Raw genomic sequence first — 15,022 nt, forward strand, 5'->3', positions numbered from 1 at the left:
CGATGTTGGAGTCAGTACACCAACAAGGAAAAGCGGTGGAATTATGCAGATCACAGGATGGAGACGTCACTGGTCTGCAAACGATGAAAAATGGAAACAATATTTTCAGAATCTCTTGATTTATTCAGTCTGGATCAGGAGCACCAAACGGAGAAGTCCCCACACTGACAAGTCACTGGAGCTCCAGTGAGCAGCCGGCGTGGCCTATACAGTCATGGCCGAAAGTGTTGGCACCCTTGAAATTGTTCCAGAAAATGAAGTATTTCTCCCCAAAAATTATTACAATTCCCCATGTCCTGTTAGTCTTATGTTTATTTCCTTTTTGTGTATTGGAACAACACAAAAAATTGGACATAGTTTTACACAAAACCCCAAAAATGGACCGGACAAAATTGTTGGCACCTTTCTAAAATCATGCGTAAACAACTTTGTGTCGATGCTCGTTCACACTCACCTGTGGCAAGTAACAGGTGTGGGAAATACAAAAATCACACCTGAAACCAGATGAAAAGGTGAGAAGTTGACTCAGTCTTTGCATTGTGTGTCTGTGTGTTCCACACTAAGCATGGAGAACAGAAGGAGGAGAAGAGAACGGTGTGAGGACTTCAGAACCAAAATTGTTGAGCAATATGAACTATCTCAAGGTTAGAAGTCCGTCTCCAGAGATCTGGATGTTCCTTTGTACATGGAGTGAAACATAATCAAGAAGTTTGCAACCCATGCTAAATCTCTCTGGAAGGCAGGAAAAATTCCTGAATGGTTGTACCACAGGATAGCCGGGTGGTGGATAAGCAGTCATATTTAAGGTCCAAAGAAATTCAAGCTGTCCTGTAGGCTCAGCATGAAACATGCATCCACATGTGAATGAAATGAAACACTATGGTAGGAGACCCAGGAGGACCCCACTGCTGACACAGAGACATAAAAAAGCTAGACTTCAGGAGGCCAAAATGTACATACGACAAAATCCTTCAGGGAAAGAGTCTTGTGGACAGATGAGACCAAGATAGAGCTTTCTGGTAAAATACATAATTCTACTGTTTACTAAAAACAGAATGAGGCTTAAAAAAAAAGAACACAGCACCTACAGTCAAATATGGTGGAGGGTCAATATTTGTTTTCAAATGGGAGTGCAGCCAAATATTAAGTTGAGGGGGCCAAAAATTTTGTCCTGTCCATTTTTGGGGATTTTGTGTGAAATTATGTCTAATTTGCCTTTTTTTTCCATTTTTTTTGTGTTGTTCCAATATACGGAAATAAACGTGTATGATAAAACATGCACTTGCAATAATTTTCTTGGAGAAATAGATACCGGTAATTTTCCAGAGCAATTTCAAGGGTGTTCTAAACTGAAGGAATCAAAATATTTAAAAAATGTAGTTTCCGTGTTTCATAATTTGTAGATCACTGACGTCTCCATCCGGTGATTTCCACAATTCCACCGCTATTTCTTCTTGGTGTTTGCAGTTTCAATGTTGAGCAGTTTGGATCTACTTCTATATTATGCTCACACAGCGGTTCTGCAGAGGAGACCGGGACCATTCACATCCTGATCCATTCTGCAGATTTTATTTATGAAAGGTCTTTCAACTCCTTAAAAACGTAAACGTTTCAAATTAAAACTTTATTTCAATTTCTGCACAGCTCGTTTCAAAACCTAATTTCTGACAACCGGGTTAATATCAAAAATAAGTTTTGTAAAGTTTTACCTTTGCTATATTTGCTTTATCAATCAATTTTAAGCGTTTACTAATGGACCTTTACCAGCCTGAGAATCCCAGCTGTCTGCTTTAGCAAGGCTGGTTGTCAAAAATGGGGAGGTCGACGTTTTTTTGTTTTTTTTTAAATCATTTATTTATTTATTTATTAGTACTACTCATGTGATCTGATCATTAATTTATTTTATTATTTTCATTCTTAAAAATTAATTTATAATTATTATTATATTTTTGTAGTTCATTTGTGCTTCCCTTGTTTTATCCACTTAGCAGCTTTTTTTTATTTCATAAATATTTTCTTTACGTTTTTTCTTTTTCTATTTATCGTGTTTTGTAGATTCCTGTATTTATTAGTATGTAATTGTTTTTTCATTGAGTGTTTTTTTTATTTGGTGTTTACTTTATTATCCTTTTTTATGACGTAGTCATGTTCTCTTTTTTTCTTGTATTTTGCAGTTATCTGTAATTATTTTTTAATTGAGTATTTTTTTTATTTTATCCTTATGTATTACGTAGTCATGTTCTCTTTTTTTCTTGTATTTTGCAGTTTATCTGTAATTATTTTTTAATTGAGTATTTTTTTTATTTTATCCTTATGTATTACGTAGTCATGTTCTCTTTTTTTCTTGTATTTTGCAGTTATCTGTAATTATTTTTTAATTGAGTGTTTTTTTATTTGTTTTATTATCCATTTGGATTACGTAGTCATGTTCTCTTTTTTTCTTGTATTTTGCTGTTATCTGTATTTATGACTATGCAATTATTTTTTCATTGAGTGTTTTTTTATTATTTTGCTTTGCTTTATTATCTGTATTTCTTATGAAGGTGTTTTTGTTTCTTTTGTAGTTTTTTTTATTATTTGAATCTGTTATTATATTATTTTTTCCTATTATTATTTTGCAGTTATTTTATCGTTTATTTCTTTATGTGCTCAGTCCTTATATTTTCCATTTTTGTCTCCAGCGCTTTGTGTTTTTGTCCTTGTAGTTTTTTCTCCTCTTTTTCACAGTTTAGGTGTTTTTTGATCTTGACACTTCAGACGGGGCTACTGTTTTTCGTGAGTCCCGGAGGAGGCGGCACATTTTATGGAGGTTACTATCCAGTCTGATGCCTCCATGGAACCTTCTTCTAAATACAGAAAAATGCCGTCGTCTCTCTGAATCCTCCCGAGACCGAGGTGTTAAGAACTCGACATCACGGAGACCTTGGATTATTCACACTTTTCCAGGAGCTGCCTATGGCTTATCTGAAAATTGAAACCAGAAAATGAAAATTGCAGATGTCGAATATTATGGGAGGGGGAGGGGTAATGGGATTTTTAATATACTCAGTTTTTCCCAGGTTCTGCAGTCCTATGCAAAATTGTATCTCAACAGCGATCCCTTCTACTGAGCTAAATGTGTCAGTATTCACTGCCATCCTTGCATTACATTCATGAATCAGGAGGCCCAGGATGAACAGTAGATATCGGTTTTACAGTGTTAGAAAATTTCATCGTCATTCTTCTTTGAAACAGCACCACACCTGGTTGTTTCTGGTATTGCAGCTTAAACTCCACTGAAACGAATGAAGCTGAGCTGCAATAATGGAGCCGACCTGTGGTCAGAAGTGGCGTTGTTTGCTAGAAATGTTTGTAAAATTATGGACAACCCCTTTAACATATCGGTTTATGTTAAAGGGGTAGTAAAATATTAGAAAAACTTGGCATATTTCTTCCAAAACAGCACCATCCCCATCAACAGGTTTTGCGTGATATTGCAGGCTTGCATCAATCACTTCTATGGTGGTAAATTGCAATACCAGAAGCAACCATTAGACTGGGTGGCGCTGTTTTTGGAAGAAAGTGGTCATGCTTTACTACTAATGGAAAACCAAGAGGGTGACAGAAAATCTGAACCAGCGCGTCCTTAGCAAGGAATTTGCAGACACTATTGTCTCTTTATTTTAGGGACTAGTTAGCATCTTGACCCCTGGATGCCATCGATGTTTTTGCCCAGTCTCTATGACATTAAATTAAACAGCACTCCTAGTGGTGAACTTCAGTAGTACAACTCACAGTGACAGTACAAAACCAGAAAATTCCACTAATTCATGTTATTAATTCAAATTTTTATTTGTTTCAGTCTTTCCCAAAGTTTTGCTCAGGACTTTGAAAAATCCAATCTATATCTTGGTGGTTTTGGCTCAAGCGAATCTGTCGGCCATGATATGCGGGCTGGCGACATTCATGGCCAAGTTCCTGGAGAGACAGTTTTCGATCACGGCGTCCTTGGCTAATCTGATGATCGGTAGGTGGCCACGGGGTAAATCGGTGATAGATCATACGATGTGATTTCTGGGTGCCTGGACTTATAAATTGGCCCTTGGAACCAGCAGTAAAGTCATCAGCTATGGTCATCTTATGGCCAATTGCATGAACTAATAAGATTTCTACACCCACCCACCCGCCAAAAATCACTTTTTAAACTTCACTCTGTATGCAAATTACCATTAAACAGACATCTGGGTGGGGTCAATATCAGGAGGAGTCATAGTATCTGGATTCCAACCTCACCCTCCCATAGTGATGGATGTTACCCAGCCTACTTGTGCCAGAGCTGTTAGAAGAAGATTTTTGCATTCACAGTAATAGAATCCTAATGAACTCAAACCCGTCCTTTAAACAAATCATGTAGAGTCTGGATTTGCTGCCCTGGTTCTTCATAAGAAGCTAAAACTGCCTTTATTGCACATGTCAGGCAAGTATGGCCAGGAACCATCCCTATTCTCCTGCTGTGTGACTTGCCACCCTCACTTTTTTTAAGTGAACAGTTCCCCTTCCTTCCTGCCAGCACTACAGGTGCAAGAACATTCTTTATCTCTCTCACCCACTCCCCAGGATGCATTGCTCTTGGCACTACCCAATCTTTTCTCTGGCCTGAATGAGACCCCTCACCACAATTGGTACAAAGACAAAGACCCACCCTATTTCCTGAAGAAAGACAAAGATCCACCTCCACTTCTTGAAAACATATAAAGGCAAACCTCACTTCCTGTAGAGAGAAAAAGATTGGCCTCCACTTCCTGTAGAGAGAAAAAGATCTGCCTTCACTTCCTGTACAGAGTCAAAGGACCACCTTCTCTTCTTGTAGGGAGAAATAGATTTGCCTCCACTTTCTTTAGAGAGACAAAAGCACACTAGAGAAACAAAGATTTACCTTCTCTTGCTGTAGAGAGACAAAGACCCACCCTATTTCCTGTAGAGACAAAGACCTGCCCCACTTCCTGTAGAGACAAAGACCTTCCCCACTTCCTGTAGACAAAGACCTGCCCCACTTCCTGTAGAGACAAAGACCTGCTCCACTTCTTGTAGAGACAAAGACCTGCCCCACTTCCTGTAGAGACAAAGACCTGCTCCACTTCCTGTAGAGACAAAGAGACGCCCCACTTCCTGTAGAGACAAAGACCTGCCCCACTTCCTGTAGAGACAAAGACCTGCCCCACTTCCTGTAGAAACAAAGACCTGCCCCACTTCCTATAGAGACAAAGACCTGCTCCACTTCCTGTAGAGACAAAGAGCCGCCCCACTTCCTGTAGAGACAAAGACCTGCCCCACTTCCTGTAGAGACAAAGACCTGCCCCACTTCCTGTAGAGACAAAGACCTGCCCCACTTCCTGTAGACAAAGACCTGCCCCACTTCCTGTAGAGACAAAGACCTGCCCCACTTCCTGTAGAGACAAAGACCTGCCCCACTTCCTGTAGAGACAAAGACCTGCTCCACTTCCTGTAGAGACAAAGAGCCGCCCCATTTCCTGTAGATACAAAGATCCTTCCTGTAATCCATTTTTGGTGACCAGAAAATTGCCCACAGGAAAATTGCCCACATGGAAAATTGCCCACACGGAAAATTGCCCACATGGGCAATTTTCCGTGTAGGCATTTTTCATGTGGGCAATTTTCCTGTGGGCAATTTTCCTGTGGGCATCTTTCAGGGAACTACAACCATGTAACAAAAATAGAACTTAGAATGTGATTAATATTCAAATTAGGTAATTATAACTTTTACAGAGGAAATGTATCTGGTCAGAATAAACCCTCTTGTGAGTGCTACAATTCAGTATTAGGCTATGTTCACACTTTGCAGATTCCACTGCGGATTTTTCCGCAGCAGAATTCCAAAATCCGCAGTGAAAACCGCAGCGCGTTTTCACTGCGGATTTATCGCGGTTTTTACTGCGTTTTCTTCTGCGGATTTTCAACTGCAGTTTTCTATTGGAGCAGCTGAAAATCCGCAGAAAAGAAGTGACATGCTGCGGAATGTAATCCGCAGCGTTTCCGCGCGGATTTTTCTGCAGCATGTGCACAGCGTTTTTTGTTTCCCATAGGTTTACATTGAAATGTAAACTCATGGGAAACTGCTGCGGATCCGCAGCGGTCAAATCCGCTGCGGATCCGCAGCAAAATCCGCAAAGTGTGAATATAGCCTTAATCTGCAGATTGTTCAGTTACAGCTAAATCACATTCCCTCAAGGCTGAAATTAATTTATAGAATTACAACAACTCATGACGTATTCCATGAATATTTTCTCTTAACCAGCAGGCTCACATTGATGGAAGCATCCATAGAAGATATATACTGACACGCTACACTCTCTCTGCAATGGCTATAATTATTGGGATCTTTGTGCTTTTATACCAGTAGTTTGGTCATTTTTTAACTTGATCCTCAAATAAACAATAACATCCGGACTCGAAACGCGTCGGTATTGTTAGATGCACACGCTACTAGTTTAATGAAGTCAATGCTTTGCTGGATACAGAAGGGAAGCGCTATGGAGACATATCAACGATAAGACCATTTACTACCAGTTCTCATGTGTTTGATGTACGCAGCTTCCAATCTATTCTACCAGACTTGCATTAAGGCAGGGCTGGGGTTATTTGTCCAAAAACAACCTGATCGCTTCTCTAAGGCTCATTAGTGTTTGATTAGGGGGCTAGTAATAGAATATTCGGTATTGTTATAGGGGCCCTCGCTGACCATAACCCATCCGGAACTGTGTGATACATTGTATCAATGTTTTGTCAACATGACTACTTTAAGATAAACATTCCACTTGGTCAGGGCCTGAGGGTGAGAATCCCCTGGAAAGCTTTTCTATGGCTTTTATAGCTCACGGCCCCCTCTGTGATCAGTGTCATGGACATAAGGAACGTTTTTACAGTTGAGTAAAGTAATATCGTTCTCCTCAGGATCGGTGAATATTCCGGGGGCCATGTCCGGCATTGTATTAGGTGGATTTATCATGAAGAGGTGCCAGTTGTCCCCCAAGCAGTGCGGAGCGATGTGCGTCATCGGATTGTTGTGCTGCGTTCTGATTGCTCTTCCTCTGCTGTTTTTGGGATGCTCAACACAGCAGTTTGCAAGTCCCAGTGCCGACCAGCGCTTGAGGTAAAAAAACGTTTCTTATGTTTTGCACAAATCACTTTACATTGCAGTTATTCAATCCTCCTATAAAACTCAAATGTCCAGAATACACAGAGATTAAATGTTAAAACTCAGCCTATCTGCAGCCACCACTAGGGGGAGCTGACTGTAAACTGTGATATTATTGAGGACAATGTAAAATCTACATGCAATGAGCCCCCTCTACTGGCGGAGTCTGGAATTGTAGGGGATTCGAAGCTCTATGTTAGAGGAATGGTGGTTTCTATCTATCTCCCCTTCAGTGCACGTGACACTTTATATCTTCTGCACCTTTAAGCATGAATTTTCCATCTTTGGGGGTAAGCATATTTTTCAGCCCTATTTAAGGCGGTAGGCAATTTTTTGGGCGCTGTAAAGCCTCCAATTTCCACCTTCTAAATATTACACATCTGTTGTCGAGGTATGCCACTGTGAACGCAGCTCTTGATGTGACTAGAGTATAATTAGACATGATGTACTTTAGGATTAGTAAAGATAAGTAGTAGCGCGTAGACTTTTCTTTATCGGAGATGTGTATTGTTTTTCAGTGCTGGACTTTGGCACAATGTTACAGAATGCAGCAGTAATTGTGGCTGCTCCAAATCCGCTTTCAACCCAATCTGTGGTGCGGACGACATCGAGTACATCTCCCCGTGCTATGCCGGCTGCGAAGACGTGAACTTTGACTACAAGGAGAATAAAGTGCTGGTAAGTAAGTCCCTTGTCCGATTGTGGCAACTACTAAATTGTATCCTACCAGCTTCTCCGTAACCTCCTGATCCTCCTGGAGTGAAGCCGGAGTTCTGCCGCGTGTTGTAATCCAAACAGATGTCTCCTTCAACTCCCTCCTACCCTCAGACATGTTAAGGTAGAGATACTGCAGCTGCATCTCCCTCCTCCCGTCTCACGACATGCAGTCTATAGATATACAGGAGAGATACTGCAGCTGCATCTCCCTCCTCCCGTCTCACAGCATGCAGTCTATAGATATACAGAAGGAGAGATGCTGCAGCTGCATCTCCCTCCTCCCGTCTCACGACATGCAGTCTATAGATATACAGAAGGAGAGATACTGCAGCTGCATCTCCCTCCTCCCGTCTCACAGCATGCAGTCTATAGATATACAGAAGGAGAGATGCTGCAGCTGCATCTCCCTCCTCCCGTCTCACAGCATGCAGTCTATAGATATACAGAAGGAGAGACGCTGCAGCTGCATCTCCCTCCTCCCGTCTCACAGCATGCATTCTATACATATACAGAAGGAGAGACACTGCAGCTGCATCTCCCTCCTACCCTCTCACAGCATGCAGTCTATAGATATACAGAAGGAGAGACACTGCAGCTGCATCTCCCTCCTCCCCTCACAGCATGCAATCTATAGATATACAGAAGGAGAGATACTGCATCTGCATCTCCCTCCTCCCCTCTCACAGCATGCAGTCTATAGATATACAGAAGGAGAGACACTGCAGCTGCATCTCCCTCCTCCCGTCTCACAGCATGCAGTCTATAGATATACAGAAGGAGAGATACTGCAGCTGCATCTCCCTCCTCCCCTCTCACAGCATGCAGTCTATAGATATACAGAAGGAGAGACACTGCAGCTGCATTTCCCTCCTCCCTTCACAGAATGCAATCTATAGATATACAGAAGGAGAGATACTGCAGCTGCATCTCCCTCCTCCCCTCTCACAGCATGCATTCTATAGATATACAGAAGGAGAGACACTGCAGCTGCATCTCCCTCCTCCCCTCACAGCATGCAATCTATAGATATACAGAAAGAGAGATACTGCAGCTGCATCTCCCTCCTCCCCTCTCACAGCATGCAGTCTATAGATATACAGAAGGAGATACACTGCAGCTGCATCTCCCTCCTCCCCTCACAGCATGCAATCTATAGATATACATACAGAAGGAGAGATACTGCAGCTGCATCTCCCTCCTCCCCTCTCACAGCATGCAGTCTATAGATATACAGAAGGAGAGACACTGCAGCTGCATCTCCCTCCTCCCCTCACAGCATGCAATCTATAGATATACAGAAGGAGAGATACTGCAGCTGCATCTCCCTCCTACCCTCTCACAGCATGCAGTCTATAGATATACAGAAGGAGAGACACTGCAGCTGCATCTCCCTCCTCCCCTCACAGCATGCAATCTATAGATATACAGAAGGAGAGATACTGCAGCTGCATCTCCCTCCTCCCCTCTCACAGCATGCAGTCTATAGATATACAGAAAGAGAGACACTGCAGCTGCATCTCCCTCCTCCCGTCTCACAGCATGCAGTCTATAGATATACAGAAGGAGAGATACTGCAGCTGCATCTCCCTCCTCCCCTCTCACAGCATGCAGTCTATAGATATACAGAAGGAGAGACACTGCAGCTGCATTTCCCTCCTCCCTTCACAGCATGCAATCTATAGATATACAGAAGGAGAGATACTGCAGCTGCATCTCCCTCCTCCCGTCTCACAGCATGCAGTCTATAGATATACAGATGGAGAGATACTGCCGCTGCATCTCCCTCCTCCCCTCTCACAGCATGCATTCTATAGATATACAGAAGGAGAGACACTGCAGCTGCATCTCCCTCCTCCCCTCACAGCATGCAATCTATAGATATACAGAAGGAGAGATACTGCAGCTGCATCTCCCTCCTCCCCTCTCACAGCATGCAGTCTATAGATATACAGAAGGAGATACACTGCAGCTGCATCTCCCTCCTCCCCTCACAGCATGCAATCTATAGATATACATACAGAAGGAGAGATACTGCAGCTGCATCTCCCTCCTCCCCTCTCACAGCATGCAGTCTATAGATATACAGAAGGAGAGACACTGCAGCTGCATCTCCCTCCTCCCCTCACAGCATGCAATCTATAGATATACAGAAGGAGAGATACTGCAGCTGCATCTCCCTCCTCCCCTCTCACAGCATGCAGTCTATAGATATACAGAAGGAAAGACACTGCAGCTGCATCTCTCTCCTCCCCTCACAGCATGCATTCTATAGATATACAGAAGGAGAGATACTGCAGCTGCATCTCCCTCCTCTCCTCACAACATGCAATCTATAGATATACAGAAGGAGAGATACTGCAGCTGCATCTCCCTCCTCCCCTCTCACAGCATGCAGTCTATAGATATACAGAAGGAGAAATACTGCAGCTGCATCTCCCTCCTCCCCTCTCACAGCATGCAGTCTATAGATATACAGAAGGAGAGACACTGCAGCTGCATCTCCCTCCTTCCCTCACAGCATGCATTCTATAGATATACAGAAGGAGAGATACTGCAGCTGCATCTCCCTCCTCCCCTCACAGCATGCAATCTATAGATATACAGAAGGAGAGATACTGCAGCTGCATCTCCTTCCTCCCCTCACAGCATGCATTCTATAGATATACAGAAGGAGAGATACTGCAGCTGCATCTCCCTCCTCCCCTCACAGCATGCAATCTATAGATATACAGAAGGAGAGATACTGCAGCTGCATCTCCCTCCTCCCCTCTCACAGCATGCAGTCTATAGATATACAGAAGGAGAGACACTGCAGCTGCATCTCCCTCCTTCCCTCACAGCATGCATTCTATAGATATACAGAAGGAGAGATACTGCAGCTGCATCTCCCTCCTCCCCTCACAGCATGCAATCTATAGATATACAGAAGGAGAGATACTGCAGCTGCATCTCCCTCCTCCCCTCACAGCATGCATTCTATAGATATACAGAAGGAGAGATACTGCAGCTGCATCTCCCTCCTCCCCTCACAGCATGCAATCTATAGATATACAGAAGGAGAGATACTGCAGCTGCATCTCCCTCCTCCCCTCTCACAGCATGCAGTCTATAGATATACAGAAGGAGAGATACTGCAGATGCATCTTACCCCTCCCTTCTCACAGAATGCAGTCTATAAATATACAGAGGGAGAGATACTGCAGCTGCATCTCCCTCCTCCCTTCTCACAGAATGACTGCAGTATTGATAGAAGCACCTATTGAGCTAGTACAGCCATGAGTCTTCTTGGGAATGATACAAGTTTTTCCCCCCTGGATTTGGGGATCCTCGGCCATTCTTCCTTGCAGATCCTCTCCAGTTCCGTCAGGTTGGATGGTGAACGTTGGTGGACGCCATTTTCAGGTCTCCCCAGAGATGCTCAGTTGGGTTTAGGTCAGGGCTCTGGCTGGGCCGGTCAGGAATGGTCACAGAGTTGTTCTGAAGCCGCTCCTTTGTTATTTTAGCTGTGTGCTTAGGGTCATTGTCTTGTTGGAAGATGAACCTTCGGCCAAGTCTGAGGTTCAGAGCACTCTGGAAGAGGTTTTCATCCAGGATATCTCTGGACTTGGCCACATTCATGTTTCCTTCAATGACAACCAGTCGTCCTGTCCCTGCAGCTGAAAAACACCCCCATAGCATGATGCTGCCACCACCATGCTTCACTGTGGGGATTGTATTGGGCAGGTGATGAGCAGTGCCTGGTTTTCTCCACACATTCCGCTTAGAATTATCATCAAAAAGGTCTATCTTCATCTCATCAGACCAGAGAATCTTATATCTCATAGTCTGGGAGTCCTTCGTGTGTTTTTTTTAGCAAACTCTATGCGGTTTTCATATGTCTTGTACTGAGGAGAGGCTTCAGGTGACTACAATCTTTTACTCCCTGTTATCAGCCATTACTGGGAGAAGCGACTTTAAAATGAGGGAATAAAATGAGTTTCTTTGTTATCAGACATTTCAGGCTGGTACAGACTGTCTTTACCTCCTACAATCCTTTCATTATTGATCATCTACAACGCAATAATATAAAATATAAGATGTCCTCCGGCAAATGCACAATGAGTCCAATAATGAAACAAGCATTACCAGGAAAATCCCATTATCTTCTGCCGATAAGTTTCCATTACTTTAAATAATTGCTTCTTGCTGTTTGTCAATAAAGATAATTTCAGAATAAACACAAAACACGAGTGTGATATTGTATCCGGCTGCTGCTGGCTCTCCACACATTTTACATCCTACACGTGTGATGTTTGTATCGTGGTGTTAAAGCCACAGCCCCGATCCTGATGGCAGATCCCTGAATCATTGACTGACTTAATCTGGTTTGTTACAATGTATCAGGTTGGAGTTTAGACTGATTGCCCGACTAAGGATTTTCTAGACTTGATGGAAGTGTAACAAACAGATGTATTATGGCTTTGTAGATATTTAGCTTCCTGATGTAAGCCATTTAGAAAGTATCTTCCTCCTACTGGAGCCACTAGATTCCCCTTTCATTGCGCCCATAGAGGTTGATGTCCACAAAAGTGCCCCCCCAAACAATGTATCCTATCTCCCCAGTGAATTCCTCCACAGTCTCCTCCATATGCCAGTATGATGACCCCACTGTACCCCACCTCAACTCCCCCCGGAAAAATATGGTGACCCCAATACTGTGTGATCCCCCAACTGTGATCTCAACACAGCCCACCATGTAGTACTTTATGATGGACCTCAATATACAGTATAATGCCCCCACACCTCATCACACTGTATAATGGCACCCGATAGCTCTCCAAACAGTATACTGGCCCCCACACAGCCCACAACACAATATGATGGCCCTCGCATAAACCTTCACACTGTATAATTGCTTGCATACAGTATAACGGCCCCCACATTGCCCACCAAATATTATAAAGCAAGCCCCCCACATGACTCTCCATAAAGTATGAAGACTCCCACATAGCCCTCCAAATATTATAATGGCCCCCACATAGCCCTCCAAATATTATAATGGCCCTCACATAGCATCCATATATTATAGTGGAACTCACATAGCCCCCCACAAATTATAATGAGCCCCATAGTCTTCCATATTGTATAATGCAGTTCCCTTAATTCTCCATATAGTATAATACACTCCCCATAGTCCTCCATGCAGTATAATGCACACTTCATTTTCCTCCAAATAAAATAATGTACTCATCATAGTCCTCCATATATTATTATGCAATCCCTATAATCCTCCTTATAGTATAATGCATTCCCCATAGCCCTCCATATAGTATAATGCACTCCACATAGTCATCCATACAGCATATTGGACTACCTATAGTCCTCCATATAGAATAATGCATTCCCCAGTCATTAAACAGTATATTGGACTCCCCATAGTCTTCCATACAGTACAATACACTCCCCATAGGCCTCCACACAGTATAGTGCACTCCCCATAGTCGTCCCTATAGTATAATACACCTCATAGTCCTCCACATAGTATAATACACTCCCTATAGTCCTCTATCTTATATATAATTGTCTATGGGTCACTTCCGTCTGTCTGTCTGTCCTTCTGTCACGGTTATTCATTCGCTGATTGGTCTCGCCAGCTGCCTGTCATGGCTGCCGCGACCAATCAGCGACGGGCACAATCCCGAAGAAAATGGGTGCTCCTTATTCCCCGCAGTCAGTGCTTGTCGCCCGCATACTCCCCTCCGGTCACCGCTAACACAGGGTTAATGCTGGCGGTAACGGACCGCGTTATGCCGCAGGTAACGCACTCCGTTACTGCTGCTATTAACCCTGTGTGTCCCCAACTTTTTACTATTGACGCTGCCTATGCGGCATCAATAGTAAAAAATGTAATGTTAAAAATAATAAAAATAAAATAAACCTGCTATACTCACCCTCCGTAGTCACTCCCGCCGGCCGCCATCTTCCGTTGCAGGTTCAGGTGGCAGAAGGACCTGCCATGACGTCACGGTCATGTGACCGCGACGTCATCACAGGTCCTGCGCTCATACCAACCCTGGGACCGGAACCTGCCGTGGACTACAAGGGCTCCCTCGGAAAGGTGAGTATATGTTTATTTTTTATTTTTTCACCTGTGACAAACCTGGCTGGGCAATATATTATGTGGCTCTGTGCTATATACTACTTCGCTGGGCAATATACTATGTCACTGGGCAATATACTACGTCGCTGCACAATATACTACGTAACTGGGCAATATACTATGTGGCTGCGCAATATACTACGTCACTGGGCAATATACTATGTGGCTGCGCAATATACTACGTCACTGGGCAATATACTACGTCACTAGGCAATATACTACGTAACTGGGCAATATACTACGTCACTAGGCAATATACTACGTAACTGGGCAATATACTACGTCACTAGGCAATATACTACGTAACTGGCCAATATATTACGCGACTGGGCAATATACTACGTGGCTGCGCAATATACTACGTGATTGGGCAATATACTACGTGACTGGGCAATATACTACGTCACTAGGCAATATACTACGTCACTGGGCAATATACTATGTGGCTGCGCAATATACTACGTCACTGGGCAATATACTACGTCACTAGGCAATATACTACGTCACTGGGCAATATACTACGTCACTAGGCAATATACTACGTAACTGGGCAATATACTACGTCACTAGGCAATATACTACGTAACTGGCCAATATATTACGCGACTGGGCAATATACTACGTGGCTGCGCAATATACTACGTGATTGGGCAATATACTACGTGACTGGGCAATATACTACGTGGCCGGGCAATATACTACGTGACTGGGCAATATACTATGTCACTGGGAAATATACTACGTGGCTGGGCAATATACTACGTGACTGGGCAATATACTACGTAACTGGGCAATATACTATGTGGCTGGGCAATATACTATGTGGCTGGGCAATATACTATGTCACTGGGAAATATACTACGTGGCTGGGCAATATACTACGTGACTGGGCAATATACTACGTGGCTGGGCAATATACTATGTGGCTGGGCAATATACTATGTGGCTGGGCAATGTACTACGTGGCTGGG

The 15,022-nt window shown here is 43.3% G+C and overlaps 1 protein-coding gene across 5 annotated transcripts in view; it reads left to right on the plus strand.

Moving 5' to 3' along the window:
- Positions 1-15,022, plus strand: part of SLCO2B1 (solute carrier organic anion transporter family member 2B1) — a 178,420-nt gene that overhangs the window by 135,371 nt on the left and 28,027 nt on the right. For all 5 annotated transcript variants that reach the window (XM_069759476.1, XM_069759475.1, XM_069759477.1 and 2 more), the window contains exons 9-11: positions 3,842-4,006; positions 6,952-7,150; positions 7,714-7,873. In XM_069759476.1, coding sequence (XP_069615577.1) covers positions 3,842-4,006; positions 6,952-7,150; positions 7,714-7,873 — 524 coding nt within the window. The remainder of the gene's footprint in view (positions 1-3,841; positions 4,007-6,951; positions 7,151-7,713; positions 7,874-15,022) is intronic.

This window comes from Ranitomeya imitator, chromosome 3 (genome assembly GCF_032444005.1).
Source record: "Ranitomeya imitator isolate aRanImi1 chromosome 3, aRanImi1.pri, whole genome shotgun sequence".
Classification (NCBI taxonomy): Eukaryota; Metazoa; Chordata; class Amphibia; order Anura; family Dendrobatidae; genus Ranitomeya; species Ranitomeya imitator.